The following is an 18743-nucleotide window of genomic DNA, read 5'->3' as shown; positions in this document are numbered from 1 at the left end:
CTGTTATAGTTTCGGAGATTTCGTAATGAGGGAGTCAACCTACCATTCCCCGTTTTAACCCCAAAAAGGAGTTTATTTCTAAAGATATATTATTTGGACACCTTTTCACTATCTAAAGAGCGTAGATTTTAAAATCCAAGTCACTTATTTCAAAAACATAGGACTTTCATACAAACTTCCAATCCCCGATTTACCCCCTTAGAGGTCGAATTTTGTAAAATCCGTTTTTAGCGGATGTTTACCCTCTATAAGGAGCCTATCTGCCAAATTTTAAGTTTGTAGGTGTTATAGTTTCGGAGATTTCGCGATGAGTGAGTAAACCTACCATCCCCCGTTTTAACCCCAAAAGGGAGTTAATTTCTAAAGACACATTACTTGGACACCTTCTCATCATCTACTCGTTCGTATAAGGCATACATTTTAAATTTTAAGTCTCTTACTTCAAAAACACAGGACTTTCACACAAACTTTCAACCCCCGTTTTACCCCTTTAAGGGTTGAATTTTGTAAAATCGATTCTTAGCGGATGTTTACGCTCTATAAGGAGCCTTCCTGCCAAATTTCAAGTTTGTAGCTATTATAGTTTCGGAGATTTCGCGATGAGTGAGTCAGCGTACCATCCCCCGTTTTAACCCCAAAGGGAGTTCATTTCTAAAGATACATTATTAGGACACCTTCTTACCATCTATAGAGCATACATTTTAAATTTCAAGTCTCTTACTTCAAAAATATAGGACTTTCATTCAAAATTCCAACCCCCGTTTTACCCCCTTAGGGGTCGAGTTTCGTAAAATCCGTTCTTACCGGATGTTTATGTCCTATAAAGAGCCTACCTGCCAAATTTCAAGTTTGTAGCTATTATAGTTTCGGAGATTTCGCGATGAGTGAGTCAGCCTACCATCCCCTGTTTTAACCCCAAAAGGGAGTAAATTTCTAAAGATTCATTATTTGGACACCTTTTCACCATCTATAGAGCTTACATTTTAAATTTCAAGTCTCTTACTTCAAAAACATAGGACTTTCATACAAACTTCCAACCCCCGTTTTACCCCCTTAGAGGTCGAGTTTCGTAAAATCCGTTCTTAGCGGATGCCTACGTCTTATAAGGAACCTACCTGCCAAATTTCAAGTTTGTAGGTGTTATAGTTTCGGAGATTTCGTGATGAGTGAGTGACCTTTCGCTTTTATATATATTATTATAGATAACCAACAGCAAAAAATAAATGTGAATATTTTTTTTTTAGCTAGATTTTGCCAAAAAGGTGAGTAAACGGTTGCAGTAAATAAAAATCATTTTTATTTTTTTACAAAAATATAGACTTTTTACGCTTTTTCTTCTGCCCTTAACAAAATTCTGGGTACGTCCATGTACCAGTCTGTGAAGAACTAGAACTATTGTTTCTTGCTTCAAGCTCAACACTTTTGCAAATTATTCCCCATACAAGCTAGTTTGCCTTCCTCTGCTATCTATTGTCAAATTATATTTTAAGCGTAACTAAGTATGTGCAGGAATTGTTCCCTTCGTTCCCAAAAATTTTAAAAGTAAATTTTAATATTTATAACCCTAGCACACAACGTGTAGCAGTTGCTCATAGGCTTTTTTTAATTTTGTTGAATACTTTTCTTTCTTTTACAAATATAATTTAATATTAAGTAAATAACTTACCTCTACCATATTAAAATAATAATTTATCTAGATCTGGCGCACTAGATTGTAGACATGTGGGATGTGAGATTCGCTGAAATCATTCCTATCGTAATATCTGCCAATGGTTTAATCCCGGTTAGCCTCGCTCACCATCTGAGGCAACTGGAGACCCGGGACAGTTTGCTCGCAGCCAGAATGCAGAAGGCGGTGTTATTCGACTCGGCTAGGATTGTCCGCGGGTTTCTCAGCCTACAGCCCTAATTCCTGGTCGTTTAATCTCCTCGCCGGGATGTAATCTTCCCCCGCGTACATTTATATATCTAATTATATGTAAATTTATTGTATTATCTATATAAGTATTTATTAAACATGGTATCCCACAATTGGTGGATAATCCTGCACGTGTGTGTGCGGGTGGGGCAAGTGGGCAAGCTAGAACACAAAAAAAAACTATCCCAAACAATTTGCGGTCTATGACATTTTTTGTAAAATTTAGAAAAATCCCAGTTTTTCTCACATTTGTTGGCATCACGTCCGCTATTTGAGGCCTAGATCGGATTTTTTTTTTTTCTTTAAAGTGTTTCCTAATAATGCTGTTTCTAAATTATGTTTCAAAAAACTCAACTACTTAGAATAGCAGTTTACAAGGAGTTCATAAACATAAATTTTATTTTTGAAATTTACTTAACTGCTAAGTTTGAGCACCTGTGGTGTAACTAAATGTATAAGGACATTTATTTACACCACGGGTGCTCAGTTGTGTAAGCCAACTATTTACTTAAAAAATAGCCTTCTTCGTAAGGATTCTAAAACAGTACCGTACCGTACTTTATATCGTAAAATAATTGAGCTATAGCCATTAATATGCAAAAGTAGGAATTTCATTACAAAATTGCAAAATTAATTGCAGATATTTTTTTGAGTTTTTATTAGGTAAGTAGAGCTGTCGACCCTAAAAATTAGATTTTACTACCCGCTCAGCCTATTCAGATGAATTCTAAGCTCTTTGAGGGAAACAAACAGTGCTTAGAAATAATGCGAGTGAAAGGAACGACAAATTTCCTTCGTATGTTATTGGATTCGTGTTTGGTTATTGTTTTATCTTTTTTTCTTTCAGAACTCTTTTGGGGGTAGGACAAGGTATAGAAAATCGACTAGGAACTGTTCAAAAATTATCATATCATCACTTCAGCCTATCGCAGTCCACTGCTGGACATAGGCCTCCCCAAGTTCGCGCCACACATCCCGGTCTTCCGCAATCCTCATCCAGCCTACACCGGTAATCTTACATAGATCGTCGGTCCAACGGGCTGGAGGACGTCCCACACTGCGTTTGCCAAGACGCGGTCTCCACTCTAGGACCCGTCTACTCCAACGGCCATCGGTCCTGCGACACAGATGACCAGCCCACTGCCACTTCAACTTGCTAATTCTGTGGGCTATGTGGGTTACTTTCGTTCTCTCGCGAATAGTCTCATTTCTAATCCTGTCTTTGAGAGAGACCCCAAGCATAGCCCGTTCTATTGCACGTTGAGCGACTTTAAACTTGTGGACCAGTCCCTTCGTCACTGTCCACGTCTCGGCACCGTATGTTAACACAGGCAGGACGCATTGCTCGAAAACTTTTGTCTTCAAGCATTGCGGAATCTTCGAAGTGAAGACTCGACGGAGTCTTCCAAACGCCGCCCAACCCAACCGAACCCTTCTATCGGCCTCTTTCTCGAAGTTGTTGCGACCTAGTTGGATAGTATGGCCTAGGTAAATATAATCCTGAACAACTTCGAGAAGGGTACCATCGACCGATACCGGTATCGTTATGACTTGGTTATTAAACATAACTTTCGTCTTATCCAAGTTCATACAGAGACCGACACGTCGGGAGGACTCGTTTAGGCCGGCCAGTATTTGGCCTAGCTCATCCAGCGTCTCCGCAAAGATGACAATATCGTCGGCGAAACGAAGGTGAGAGATGAATTCACCGTTGACGTTGATGCCTCGTTCTCCCCAATCCAAGGTCTTAAAAACATCATCTAGCGCAGTGGTAAACAGTTTCGGTGATATTACATCCCCCTGTCTTACCCCACGCCGGAGGGAAATAGGTCTTGTTCTCTGGTCCTGGACATGAACGGTCATCGTCGCCGCGTCGTACATACATTTCAGTACCTCGATATATCGCCAGTCGATATGACAATATCGTCAGCGAAATGAAGGTGAGAGATGTATCCGCCGTTGACGATGATGACGTTCCCCCAGTCCAAGGTCAGTTGAAGACATCCTCCAGCGCAGTGGTAAACAGTTTCGTCGATATGACACCTGTGAAGAGAGTCCAGGACAGCCCGGGTCTCGACAGAGTCGAAGGCTTTCTCGTAGTCCACAAATGCCATACACAGCGGTTGATTATATTCTTCCGTCTTTTGAATAATCTGCCGAACAGTATGGATGTGGTCCACGGTGCTATAGCCATTTCGAAACCCAGCCTGCTCTGGTGGTTGAAATTCGTCGAGTTCTCTGGCGAGACGATTCGTAACAACCCTCGAAAACAGCTTATAGACGTGGCTCAGAAGTGAGATCGGTCTGTAATTCTTCAACAGAGACTTATCGCCTCTCTTAAAGAACAGCACCACCACACTCCTGGACCACGCCTCCGACGTGGTACCTCGGTGGATGACGGCGTTAAATAGTCTTGCCAAGGCTTTCAGGACAGGTCGCCCTGCGGCTTTAAGGAGTTCAGAGGTAACTCCGTCATCCCCTATTATAATTATATAATTATCATATAAGTTAGATTAAATTGTAATACAATGTAATAAATATATAATAATAGTATATAGAAATAAGTATTTTTCGTTATATTATTTTAAACAAATACTATTTTAATATATAAACTAGTATCCGAACGTTATGTTTTTTTTTTTTTTTAATGGCATGGCTAACCGACTTTATTAAGATGGCACAACTTTAAAACACTACAAGTTTGAGAAAAAAATTGTCAATGTTCGTTGACATAAAAAAAGAACACAATAAAAACTTTGTTATAGAAAACATTCAAATTGCGAAATATATTATTTTATGAATGGAAATTTTATGATTTTCGAAGCAAACGTATTTCTTATTTTCTATAGGTACTTGACAAAATAATGCGTCTGTGTCGAAAAAATAAAAACTAAAAAAAAATATATTGATTTTATGTATACTTCATTATTGCCATCAGACTTTAATTTTACACACATTTTTAAGCGAATGTCTGGAACTACTTCAATCACGGAATAAGAAAAACTAGTTTTTTTTTTCTATTTCGTGACAAATAATGTAGCTTAGTTCTATTTCTATATCTAACGTATCATAATGTAAAATCTATTTTGAATTTAGTCGCATAATAGCAAATGCATCACATTCACTTAAAGTGACAATTTGACAGTTTGATTGCTCGAGCATAGCTAAAAGTGAAATGAGTTAAAATAAATTATAAAAAATAACCATAAATAACTCAACTACATCGTATTATTTTCATTCAGTGAATTATAATAGCTCCATAAAAACGATTAAATAACAATTTTACTATAAATTATTGAAGCTCAAAGTACCTATTGTCTGAACTTGTGTTATCAGTTTGTGTTTGTTGTTAAGATAAGTTTAGTAGAAATGACGGATAATAAGACGTTAGCAATGGCTAATGCAAATGGAATGATGGATAAATCTAAAGAGCTTCAAAAGGAAATTCTCATGGAAAAGTTAAGATCAAAAACGTCACAGTATAAAAATTTAAGTGAAACTTCCAAAGCTGTCCGCATGGCTATGCTCGTAAGTGTGCTCTAAAGTATATTATGCAAGATGTATTCGAAATGTTGGTAAAAATAAACATGTAATATTTAATATACCACAAATAATGTTTTCTTTTCTCAGAGTGTAAAATTGTCGTTAGAAATTGAAAAATTACCAAAAGACATTTTAATTAGGAGAAAATAATTGCTTCTTTGAATATGTTATTTAAATCTTTCATAACAATCAACTCCGTTTCTCAAATAGGTCCTATTTTGAGACTTAAAAAATAATAAGTTACAGACAAGCATTTGTACAAGAAAATAATTATCAAAATTTGATATTAATTTATTTTAGCATTTAATGTCAATGACTTTATTATATAGACTATACTATAAGATTATGACTACTATATGAAAAATTGTTCATTATATGTCCTAAATGAATTTTAATTCCACGTATATGTTATATTTTCATAGTTTGAAATTACTACCTAAAAACTCATTTCTAGACAATTCATCAAGAATTCCTAGATAATATGTCTAAAATGATTTCATAATACTGTAATCATTTACATAATTATCTGAAATTAACTAGTCTAGTTGAATAGTCTAATTTCCATAAAAATCAGCCTATACATTATTCTATGTCGCCAGCTATCTACATACCAAGTTTCATTATAGTCTTCAAAGAGTTTTTAATTAACAAGTTATAAACATCTATCCATCCATCCAACTTAACCTTTTTAATATTTGTGAAATATGACATGTGTAAAAAATTTAATACATTCATTAATTTGTTTGGGAATATAGCTTTCAATATTCCCACCTGCAAATAGCACAGATAAGGTGAAACTCAATTTAACTGGTAAAATGTTTAATTAATTAGTTTATAATAATGATTTATTTTATCTTTTAGGACAAGAGATGGGCAGTTGACAGTGCTGACCGCATGATCCTACAAAAGTGTCTAGACAGCCTACAACACTGCATCAAAGTGAGCTCTTTACAGAGCCTTATTGAAAGATTAGAATGTTTATCAAGGCAACTGGGGTATGATACATTATGATATGATACATACAAATTTTTTATTACTTTAGTTTTAGAGATTATAGGTGTAAAGTTTGTGAAATCTAACCCATACACTAATGTCTCAATTAGTTACAAAAAAATTGTCTAGTACATGTTTTCAATTAGTATCATCTATACAAATAAATAAAATTGGAGTGTCTGTTTGTAATATTAAAATAACCGCTTTTTACTAAATGCATATGGATGTATTATACACAATACATATACCAAAATAACATTTTTTTACAATTTTTGTCTGTTTGTTCCGGCTAATCGCTGAAATGGCTGGACCGATTTTGACGGAACTCTCACTGGCAGATAGCAGATATAATAAGGAGTAACTTAGGAAACTTATTTACTGACTGAACAATAACTTTTTGTCAAATTACACGCGGACGAAGTCGCGGGCAAAGCTAGTAAGTTATATAATGGCAAACACTTAAAAAAATACATATTTGTGATGCTCCCAAAAAGACGTCCAAGCTACCACCTATTATCTTGTATGGTATAGATGTCAACAAGTTAACTGATCTTCTTGAAAGCGTTGCGGATAAATCAGAGTTCACCTATAGAAATATGAACAAAAACCAACTTAGAATAAATTGTACTAAGGTGGACACTTTCAAAAAAATGATGTAGGTTATTAGGAAGAATGGTCTTATCGGACACACATTAAATCGTAAAGATAAACGACCATACAGAATTTTTTATAAGGAACCTTCACTACACCACTCCCCTGTGCGTGAAAAAAGAGACCATAGAAGACACAGGTAACACAGTTGTCAGTGAAATAATTAATGCCAAATATGGACCTGATAAGCAACTAACTACCACACTCTTTGTCAGTTTGGCTCAGGGACCTAATAACAAAGCTGAAAAATTTAAAATACATCTACCACCAATCCATCACCATAGAAGATCCACATAAACAGAATACTGTAGTCCAATGTCAGAGATGCCAGCAGTATCAACACACCAAAAACTACTGCATGAAGCCGTACCGTTGTGTAAAATGTGCAGAGTCTCATAAAACTTCAGACTGTCCAAAAAAAGACCACACTCTGCCAGCTAAGTGTGCTTTGTGTTTTGGTACTCACCCAGTAAATTATGAAGGTTGTGAAGTCTATAGAGAGATACTTGCAAGGAAATCTGCTAAATAAACACACCTTAAGAGCAGAGACTACATTAACCCGGCAATCGACCAGCTCCCTTCGACACAACCGACGCAGGAAACATCAAAACCCGCTGATAATCAGCAATGGACTTACGCGAAGGCAAAAAAGCTAAAAATAAAAAATGATAAAGAAGATCTATCATCCTCGAGGGAGCCTCCAACAGAGCAGTGGAAGATTTACTATTCAAATAAACAGAAAAGTTTGATCTTTCCTACAACAAATGAGCAATCAGTCTCATGACTAAACTGGTTTCAAAGCTAGTAAAATAACATCTTTCAAGATAGTGGCTTGGAACTTATATGGGCTATCACCTAAAAAGCATGAAGTTGAAGTCCTCTTGTATACACATAATGTTGACATTCTTTTGGTCTGAGAAACACACTTTACAGCTCCTAGCAGTGTCAATATCCAAAATTATAATATTTATACTGCCAACCATCCAGACGGAACTGCACATGCAGGTGCTGCAGTCATAGTGAGGTCTAGCATTAGACATCATGAGCTACCACAATTCAGAAAACCTTATATACATGCGGCTACCATCGCCATAGAGAATCGAAATGGCATGTTTAATCAGAGATAGATACATGTTTCAAGAAGATAATGATCAAAGCAAAGTTCTAAATTATATTATTCATAAGTGGTTTTTGAGAAAAAAAATCTCACTCTCTTGGGAGGGCTTTTGTGTAAAGAGCTTAGTAGAAATGTCTGTGATCAATGCCCCTTTTCAAATCCACAACATGAGGCTTTACAAGAAAGTTGAAAAAAAAATATATCTTAAATATATGCTAAGATTGGTAAAAAACGTGGTTCAAAAAAATCTTTATAGTTAAAAATGTACATAATTCTGTATACTATGCAACTTAAATGTATTGCATTTAATATATTTCTTATCCTTTTCACTATAGTCTCAAGTTTACGTTTTGTTTTTTTGTATTTATATAATCTAAATTATAAATTATATTGTTTGTTCAATATACCATTATTTGAAAACTGGTATAAAAGTATAATAAATTCTGTATAAGACAGCTACCAAATTATCACTATCACTATATAACAATGTATACCTATTTCTCCTGCACACCTGTGTTCTTGGCTAAATTGCGCATACGAGACAGTTCCTTATGTGAATTTGGCTTAGAGGAAGAATCACTCGATCATTTGTTTTTTAATTGTCTGAAATTAACTGTATCCACTATATGATAAGCTTCCCAAAAATATCCCGCGGCCGGTTAATGTTTGTTTTCTTCTAACTTTAGTGCCATCTTCTTTTTGTGTCGTCCTAGCTAAGTTTAATAGAATCAATGATATAAAATTATAATTTGCCAAAAAATAAAATTAAATAATCATTTCAAATATTTTTAATTCACCGCAGCTTAAGCGGCTTAACCTACTATTGTACTGTCAAAAACGGACCCAGTCTCCGGACTTCAATACACTTTCAGCACTTGTCATTGGCAAAATCATCGGCGAAAAGCTGATGGAGCCATAGTCTTTAAAGAAGAAGAAGAATGTATACTTATGTGAAAGTTTCAATTTTTTTTTTTGTTTGTTTCAGGTTAAAGTTTGTGGTAGGAACTTCGGGTGTGAACTTATTTATATCGTCAGATATGTTTTATTTAGAAATACTAGTAGAATCATCAGGGTCAGTGAAGGATGTCAAAATACATCACGAGGGAAAGGTCGGTATTATTTTTATGATGTAAAGTTAATTTACCACAGTAGTATGGTTGCTACGTTGGCATGCTACAACAAGAACTTAAATTACATATTTTATTGATTTTATATTTTACGAAATAAGGTATAATTATTTATTTAAAAGAATTTTGTTACTTGGACTTCATACTAATCTTATATAATAAAATAAATAATAAGAAGCCTTTTATTTCTGATTTTTGTAAAAAAATTGATTACAAAAAATTGATTAAAAAAAACAATTAGCTGTTGGGAAAACAAATTATAACAATTATCTATTAATAAAAAGTAGTTGTTCTCTTTGGCATGATCTTTTCGCCTTTGGTGAAAACTTCCATGTTTGGCATGCATAGGCCAATGTAGGGAGTATACACATGTCCATCACTTTCTTTTTGAGCTGAATTGGTAGGTCGCTTTTAGTGTTTCTTTTTGACTCCAGTACTTATCCCAAGTATTTTTGATTCGTCTTTCAATTTCCTTTTCATTACATTTTTGTTCGAATCTTATTTGTTTTCTTAAGTATAAGTACCGGTTGACATACTCTATATGTTGGTCATATATTGTTATTGGGTTTTGATTACTATTTGTCATTACTTTAGTTTTGCTGTAGTTTATTTCTAGTCCTAGTTTTTTGCTTTCTGCATTCAATGTGTTCATCATGTATTCAAGGTTTGGGCTGTTAGTAGCAAATTAGGCCAATATGCTAAGGCAATAATGTTATACTCGTATACTGGATAATTAAGTGTTCTATTACAGATAGAGCAGCAAAGTTGTGAAGAGCTGGTTCAATGTATTTCACGGGGAGACTTTGCCGATTTCACCGCCCAACTAGAAGGCCTTACTGCAGTTTACCAATTAAATGCTGAAAAAAAAGTAAGTTGTAATGTGATCTTATTGTAACTAAGGACCAACCTTAATTTCGGTTCCGTTAAAAAACTCTGTTCCAGTCGGTCACTAACTTATACATACAGATTTTCTATTCGATTTCTATCTATTAATAATTTGCCCATACATATATCTTGTTGGCTTCTTCTCAGCAGCATTTACATTGTTAACAGAAACAATATTAATGATTTATATTTTGTATTAGAGGCATAAAGTCTGAAAAGCCTTATTAACTTTACTTTTTATTTATTCTAGGTAAAATGCAAAGCATTTAGTGCACTACAAAGTCTAGAAGAAGATTTATATTCATTAAGACAATTACAGAGCTTTATTAAGGATCCGTGGGTACAAGTACATAAAAGTCCCATAGGATTCCTACAGAAGCGAAGAGGAGGTAAAACTTTTCAATTAAAAGCAAATTGTTTTAATCATTGCTTCAATAATTTATTTCTTATTTTAGACGTAACATCAAACTTAACTTCACCATAATAAAAGAAAAACATTTTATTATAATAATTAACTTACAAGACTATAAAATAGATGTACAAATTTCATTAGTCTGAAAAATTTAAAACTTCTCAGTGCCTAATTTTTTTAACATTACTAATCTCAGTGGTTTCATTTAAAATAAATAAATAAATTAAACACACTTATTCTAATCCTACTATAATTCGTTTTTATATTTAGGTCACGCGATGCGTCTTACGTATTTCGTATCACCTTATGAATTACTAGACAAAGATAAAGGGTTACAACCACTGACAGTGGACTTGTTGACAATGGGAAAGCCCGCTGCTTCCAGTGGACTGGCTTCCCTAGTAGCGCCCTCTCACACACCAATTGGTCACTCAGCAACAGTGCTACTAGAAGGTTCTACAGCCAATAAGCTTCAACTTTCACCAATTATTTCCGGTGGTCAAAGGCCAGGGAAAGGGTAAGACAATATTGTTTATATTGATAAAGTAGTAATTTCTTGTATACTAATGGCACTCTGCATCTCTAATTGCAATAACCTTAAAACGTAACTGTTAAACGTTTTTTAACGTAGACAGATCTTTATTAGTTTAATAACAATTAAGACTTATTTGTGAGTATGGCTTATGGTCTTCTTTTTGATTTTAATCATATATTTAGTTTAACGACAAATGTCACAAGTTCAGATAGATAAAAATTTGTAGTATATAGAAATATTATTTGTATGATTATGTTTCAGTCCGTAACTTCCCACTTCTGGGCATAGCTGGCTTTCTCCATGTAGGAGAAGGGTTATTTGTAATTATTTGTAATCCTTATTAATTACTTGTACAGCTTTTAGTGTAAATACCTTTTTCAATATACATATATATATGTATATACTTAGTAAATTATAATAACTTTCGTTTCAGAAGTGGCCCAGTATATGCCCCGCTAGTACCGCAAAACAGTGCGATGCTACCAGCTTGCTTCACTCTAAAACTGTCACAGCCCACACCCTTGTGTACTGGACTTGCAAAACTTATTCATGCTACAACCGAGGTAAATTAATAACAACTTAAATGTTTAGTGTTTGAAACATAAATCAATCATATTCAAATTACTAAAATTGTTATAGTTATTACTCATTTTAATTAGTTCTCTAGATAAGTTGGATATTTATAAAAAACACAAGTAGTTATCATTTCAATTGTTAAATTGATTATTTGAAAAGTCTTGAAATCCTTTTGAATTTTCTCTTAAGGCTCTACATACTAAAACTTGTCACAGTTTTGAAATTTTCGATTGAAATTGTAAAAGTCATTCATTTAACCATCCATTTCTACAGACATTCGCAATATTAATATTTATAAATAAAAATTCCAGGTGGAAGTTGCTGGAGATTGGGCAAACGCTAAACCTATGTTGGGACTAGTTGCTCAACAGGCATACAACAAACTCGCGCCAGGCAAAACAATAGAGTTGAATCTCAGCAAAGGGCTTTTTGTTGTAAGTTTGCTGATTTATTTTCTTTTCTTGTTTTATACAACAAACCACCTTATTTAGGGCTAATGCTGTTTTCAGATACAGCCTTGACAATTTAGTAAATGTATAAGTATACTAGCTGACCCCGCAAACGTTGTTTTGCCATATATTTTATTAATCTTCTCATTCCCCCCCGCCTTATAACTTAGGGGAATGAAAAATAGATGTTGGCCGATTCTCAGACCTACCCGATATGAACACAAAATTTCATAATATTTTATTAACCCTTTTAACAACAAAATGTGGCTAATATTCTTTACATATATAGTTTTACATTACATGTAAGTACCTTAGATATACAATAATTGTCTACTTAATTTACTCATATTTTTTACTTATTAAATGATATCCACGAGTTTGTCAGTGTTCGTCATAGTAACAATGCGTATAATATTCAGGTTCGGTCACCAACCCGCCTGCTCATCGTGGTCACTATGGGCAAAACACATGAGTTCGATTTTTTTTACTTGATCTATGATATATAGACTCACGTTGCGCGTCGTTGGCACAGAACCTGCCGGAGCAGTGGCAGTGCTACTTCCTGTGCGAGTCGCGCGCGCTGGACGGCTGCGTGGTGAGCAGCGTGCCCTTCACGCACCCCTCGCACGTGCCGCCGCTGCTGGCGGCGCTGCGCCAGCAGGCGCTCTTCAACACGCTCGTCGCCAGCTGCGTGCGCCTGCAGACCAAACAGGGTCAGTTGTACATCTCGCACGCACACGTCGCACGCACACGTCGCACGCACACGTCGCACGCACACGTCGCACGCACACCTCGCACGCACACGTCGCACGCACGCGTCGCACGCACGCGTCGCACGCACGCGTCGCACGCACACCTCGCACGCACACGTCGCACGCACGCGTCGCACGCACGCGTCGCACGCACGCGTCGCACGCACACCTCGCACGCACGCGTCGCACGCACGCGTCGCACGCACGCGTCGCACGCACGCGTCGCACGCACGCGTCGCACGCACACCTCACACGCACACCTCGCACGCACACGTCGCAGGTCGCTCGTCGCCAGCTAACTTAATTCGAATTTCGATGTATAGCTGATAGTATCAACGAAAATACCGCTATTGAATTTCCAGAGTCATTGAAAGAAACGACGTCTGAGTGATATTCAATAAGTAATTATAAGAAGTCGTAAATATGATAGGAATTGAACTCATGTTGATATATTCAACAAAATGTAACTGCTAATACAACAAATACCTCTGTAATCATCCAGTATAAGGAACGCATGTAGTACTCCTGATATTCTACAATCTCCATACGCTATATATAATTTTCGCTCACGACACACGGACGGATAGTGATCGAAAGATACAATCGAAGCAGTAAACTTGCAGCGATGGAACCGGAGAGCGTGCTGATGTTCGAGGTGAGCGCGCTGTCGTGGCAGCACATCTCCATCTCGCTGGAGCACCCGCTGGACGAGAGCATGGCCACGGTGGAGCTGGAGCTGGGCGAGCCCGCCGCGCCGCGCGCCGCCGTGCACGCGCTGCACGCGCCGCCGCGCGACCACGTCGACGACTACATCACGCGCGTGCTGCAGAAGAGCCACTCCATCCCCGTCACTCTCAGGTACCTCCGTTCACTATACTTTTTTTGAAGTGATAACATCTTATGGGAAGGTAAATCGCTTGGTTACGTGACGTGTTACGGAGCTAGTCTGGCTTCCCTTTCTCTCACGCATACGGCAGCAGTAGACAGGCTCCTCCTCTCTCACTCTAACCCACAGCTCTAGCCGTATTTCGGACAGACGCTTTCCCCTCTCTCTACTCAGTGTTTAGTGTGTGAAAGACCTGACCTAGAACCTAAAACTATTATTTAGAAGTGTTAAAGTTATCACTTCTGGCCAGCCTGGCTTCCGGACGCCCGTCCGGACTCACCTGATGGTAAGCGATTACCATAGCTTGTAGACCCCTGCAACACTAGAAGCCTCGCAAGCGCGTCGATGACACTTCTCCCAATCCCCCGTAGGAGCTCTGCTCACCTTACTCACCACAGGAATACTCACACTGCTTGAAGGCAGTATTATTTTGGTGTAATCTTCTGTAAGGTCGAGGTACTTCCTCAGTCGGGTCGCTACAGACTGAGCAGGATATATCATACTGCGCCTTACCTCAGTTAAACTGGCATGCTTAGATAAAAGGTCAAGTATAAATGTCGAAAGTAGAAAAAATTTAAACGTTACACAGGAAATATGTGAAATAGTGGATTAATCACTTAATTTTACCTTGCCTTAACACATTTTAGAGCGCTAATAAAAATCTGGGAAAGAGAAGCTGTAACAAAGCAGATAAATGGCGGATACTCCTCTTTGGATTCAAATTTTAGCTGTGGCCTGGGGGGCATCGACCCCGGGGGTGACGTAAAACATGAGCCTGGAACCATGCATGGTCGGCTCTATCCGTCCAACGTGAGTCATCCCCACCAGGGAGGTGAGTGAATTATAAATAAAAACCTCTTTATGCAATAAGATCCTTCTACTACATGGGGCGAGTATGCAATAACTCCAGATGTACTTATCTATACAAATAAATAAAATTGAAGTGTCTGTTTTTAATATTAAAATAACCGCCTTTTACTAAATGCATATGGATATATACACGGTAAGTATAACAAAATAACATTTTTTACAATTTTTGCCTGTCTGTCTGTCTGTTTGTTTGTTTCGGGCAAACCTTTGAAACGGCTGGACTGATTTTGACAGGACTCACTGGCGGATAGCTGATGTAGTAAGGAGTAACTTAGGCTACTTTTATTTTAGAATTTTATTTATTTTATAACTCAGCGAACTAAAAAATAACTTTTTGTTAAATTCCACGCGGACGAAGTCGCGGCCACAGCTAGTGTTAATATATATTATAGAGTTAGTAACTTAGTGTATTTGTCGATGTTCTAGGTGCGTATCTTTCTGAGCAGCAGCATCACTTATCCATGATGTGCCAAGAATCTAATACTACTGAATTGAAATCCCAAATATCCGAAGACCGAAAATCAAAAAAGCGCAAGTCGGATACAACTTTATGGCCATCTAACCAAAAAAAGGGCAAACCAGGCATGAACGATATGATGGATTCTGACAGTGAAAGTGATAATTCAGAAGGTTATGGTAATGATGATAACACTATGAATAGCAACTCAACAAATGATGATATTGAAGGTCGTGAATCGTCAGTATCTCAAAACGAATTTGCCTCTGACTTGGAACTTTCTGGCATGGATGCAACTGATGCACTCGGGGCACCAGATAACAGAACTTCATCCGATTTGGATAATTCGAATGACGGAGACGTTGAGGACATAATCAGGTGTGTTTAGTTTTAATAGTCTCTGGCAGAAATTAATTGATTTTAACTAATAAAATTAAACTTTTGCAGGAATTCTTTTCACAAGTCTGAGCACAAAAGGCAAAAACTTAAAAACAAGGAGGAACCACGAAGCGGCAGAAGTGCATCATCATTGCTTTTAGATCTTACGGACGGAAAGTCTTATATGCCTTCTTCAGTAAGCATTACACCTATAGGAACCGGTTCTTCTAATACGCCGAGTTCAGGATCAAATATTTCGTCAATGTTATGTCTTGACCGACGACCAGGCATAGAAATTATACCAATAACTGCTGCTGCACCAGCAGCTCTACCCAGTTCCATTACAATTACGCCTATCACATCTTCCCAAGTAAAATCACTTGACGAACGTATTCGTTCTGATAAAAAATCTAGCAAATCGGGGGAAGAGCGTAATAAAGAAAAGAAGAAAAAACGACGTAGGGATGATTCTATGGGTCCGCCAGAAAAAATACCACCTAAACAAGATCCTTTAACAAAACCTGTTTCCGTAAGTATAAAACCTACTGATGGATCGCCAATGCGCCCAACTTCCCCAAACTCAATTTTACGAAAATTTAGTCCTAGTCCAACTCATGGAAGGTCAGTATCAATCACGAAATCGCCAAGTCCCAGCAGTGTCAAAGGTATGGGAAAACCATCAGGCACCTCGAGTCACCATAGTAGTCCAAGACATTCGCCTGTACAAAACAGTCCTAAACATCTTCCTGGTTACTCGAGCCCAAAAAACCACAGTATTTCCTCACCTAAACATAGTTCATCAGGTTCCGGGAAACCAAGCATGTCAACACTCAAATCTGCAACTAGTGGATCCCCTTCCGGGAAATCAGGTACCACAGGATATGATTTATCAAAAAAGATTTCAAAAGAGAGCTATAGTTCAAGTTCAGTGACATCAAGAGATAAAGAAAAGAAACATTCCAGTTTGTCTTTTTCCAGTTCTGACAGAAGCAGCCCAAAATTAAAAAACCCCATGAAACTAAAGCAGTTAGAAATCACTCCAGTCTCGTGTGATAGTCCCGTGACTGAACCTTTAATATCTCCCCCTAATATTGAAGTAAATAAATCCAACGCTCCTAGTCAAGCTCGAAATAGAAAGGGATCCCTGAGTGCAGTAATAGATAAATTAAAATCTGCTCAACATTGTGGCACAGACACTGAAATAACTGTAAAGTCTAGTTCAAGTAGTAGTAGCAAATTTTCTGATCCAAAAACCAGTAGTAATAGTGGAAACCTTAAGACAAGCGAAAGTAAAAATCCAGAGTACATGGTAAAACCGAGCTTAGATGGTATGAAAATAACTATAAATAAAACAAGGACAAAAGAATCTTCAAGCAGCAGCTCTAAATTAAATTATTCTAGCTCTAGTTCTAATAAACAATCTTCTCCTCAACTCACTCCACCCAGTCAGGGTTCTCCAAAAACACATACTGGACTTAAACCAGGTGTTATTAGCGGACCGGCCTCAAAGAAAACGCAAGCTATGCAGTCTTCTAAATCTGCTAGCATGACATCCAGTTCAACTCCTCCAAAGACAAATATGAGTCCTTCCGAACAATCCGGTTCCAACAATAACAGCAATGCCCCGAAAGTGCCTTATTCAAAGTCATCTATGAGTAGTTCTACAGGTATTAACTTATCCAAATCAGTAACCAAATCTAGTTCTGGGTCCCCAAAAAGTAGCAGTGCGGATATTGCAAAAATTATAAGAGACAGAGAAAGAGAAAAGGCTAGAACTAAACTTATGAGTAATTCAGAAAAATCTATTTTTTCATCAAAATCCGAGCGACATTCGAGCCCTAGTAGTTCAAGGGATGATGTAGATGGTGATCGTTTTAAAAATTCTTCTAAAGATGCAAATTTTCTGGTTGAAGGTCTAATTAAGCCTTTAGACACTAGTAAATTTCAAATACCAAAATTAAAAAATCAAAATACTCCCGATAAAAACAGTCCAGTCTCTCAATATGATAGTCGATCAATGGTCAATGACTTCGCCCGATCAATGGACCAAAATAAGTTTACATTTTCTCACTTTGATAATGCAAATAGAAGTGTAGACTCCATACAGAAGTCAGCCTATCCTTTAAATGTTCCAAAACCTCTTTTAAATATGGGTGGATTAAGTCCGAAAACAATTCCTACTGGCAAGAATGACCAGTCTGAATATTCTAAAGCAGTTTCAGATAGTATATCAAAAGGAGAAAGTCCCCAGAGAAGTAAAGATGATTCGAAAGATGGTTACTCGACGTCATATCCTTTAATGCCTTTAGATTACAAAACTGATATGGCTAAGGGGTTTCCAGCACCCAAGGGTAGTTCCGAAGACCGAAAAGGTGCTGATTCCTGTATGAAACCTCCAGCAAGTGGATCTGTTGCGCGAAGTGGAGCAACAACTCCGCAAGAAGCAGCTGAAATGTTATTAGATTTCTCTTCTTCCTCTGGAAGTAAAGTTTCGGGTTTGGTTGCTGTTAGACCAGTCTATCCTGCATCTCCTGCCTTATTACAGCTAGCCAAAAGCCCAGCGCCCTCCCCTTTAGTTGCACCCTCTCCTCACTCTAATTCGCCGTGCATTACTGACGATGAATTAATGGACGAAGCGCTGGTAGGTCCCGGTAAATGAAAGTATACACTATCAAAATTCGGATAACTCAATAAAATGATACAAAAAGCCTGTTATTCTATTATCTTTATTTAATTGTATATATTCATTCTTTATATATATATAAGTCTTATTTACGCATTACTATACCGTAAAGCAATTATAATAAGTGAATCTCTTAATTTTTAACACTTAAGCACGTTGAGTTTCTGCTCTGAACATCGATTCTTTATTAAGAGCCATTTCACAAAAATCGGTAACAATCCGCGAAATTGTAATATTTTGACGTCGTTAATCTCAGTGTTGGATGCAATAATGTAATTGATATTCTTGAAATATAATAGAGCAACCTTTGTTGTAGTCCATAGTCAGATCAGAATTTTGATTTATATTATGTATATAAAATTATTAACCTTTTCATCAGCCTCCTCCCTGGGTAAACGGTCGCAATGTATACTTTGAAGTCCTACTTTTCAATAACCTCTACGTTGAAACCATTTAAAAAAAATATCATAATATGTGGAATATAATTTTGTTGTCCACTATCATAGATTTT

The 18743-nt window shown here is 37.0% G+C and overlaps 1 protein-coding gene across 1 annotated transcript; it reads left to right on the top strand.

Annotated features, from left to right (window-relative positions):
* The first annotated feature begins 5034 nt into the window (after window positions 1-5034).
* LOC123656326 (mediator of RNA polymerase II transcription subunit 1) lies at window positions 5035-18264 on the top strand. Its single transcript, XM_045592026.1, has 13 exons — window positions 5035-5446; window positions 6323-6456; window positions 9208-9331; window positions 10101-10217; window positions 10485-10623; window positions 10917-11163; window positions 11615-11744; window positions 12069-12191; window positions 12739-12919; window positions 13582-13816; window positions 14492-14676; window positions 15141-15549; window positions 15619-18264. Exons 1-13 carry the CDS (start codon window positions 5288-5290, stop codon window positions 18206-18208), a joined length of 4773 nt encoding a protein of 1590 aa, XP_045447982.1. The 5' UTR covers window positions 5035-5287; the 3' UTR covers window positions 18209-18264.
* Window positions 18265-18743: the final 479 nt, after the last annotated feature.

Source organism: Melitaea cinxia, chromosome 9 (assembly GCF_905220565.1).
Source record: "Melitaea cinxia chromosome 9, ilMelCinx1.1, whole genome shotgun sequence".
Taxonomy (NCBI): Eukaryota; Metazoa; Arthropoda; class Insecta; order Lepidoptera; family Nymphalidae; genus Melitaea; species Melitaea cinxia.
The sequence above is the reverse complement of the archived record's forward strand: the minus strand, read 5'-3'. Positions and strand labels throughout refer to the sequence as shown.

What these genes read in the sequence shown, in the direction of transcription:
- LOC123656326 (XM_045592026.1), top strand. Translation starts at nt 5,288, where the DNA reads ATGACGGATAATAAGACGTTAGCAATGGCTAATGCAAATGGAATGATG. An exon ending in TGTTTATCAAGGCAACTGGG is followed by an intron (nt 6,457 to 9,207) that starts GTATGATACATT and finishes TGTTTGTTTCAG; the next exon opens with GTTAAAGTTTGTGGTAGGAA. An exon ending in GGTCAAAGGCCAGGGAAAGG is followed by an intron (nt 11,164 to 11,614) that starts GTAAGACAATAT and finishes CTTTCGTTTCAG; the next exon opens with AAGTGGCCCAGTATATGCCC.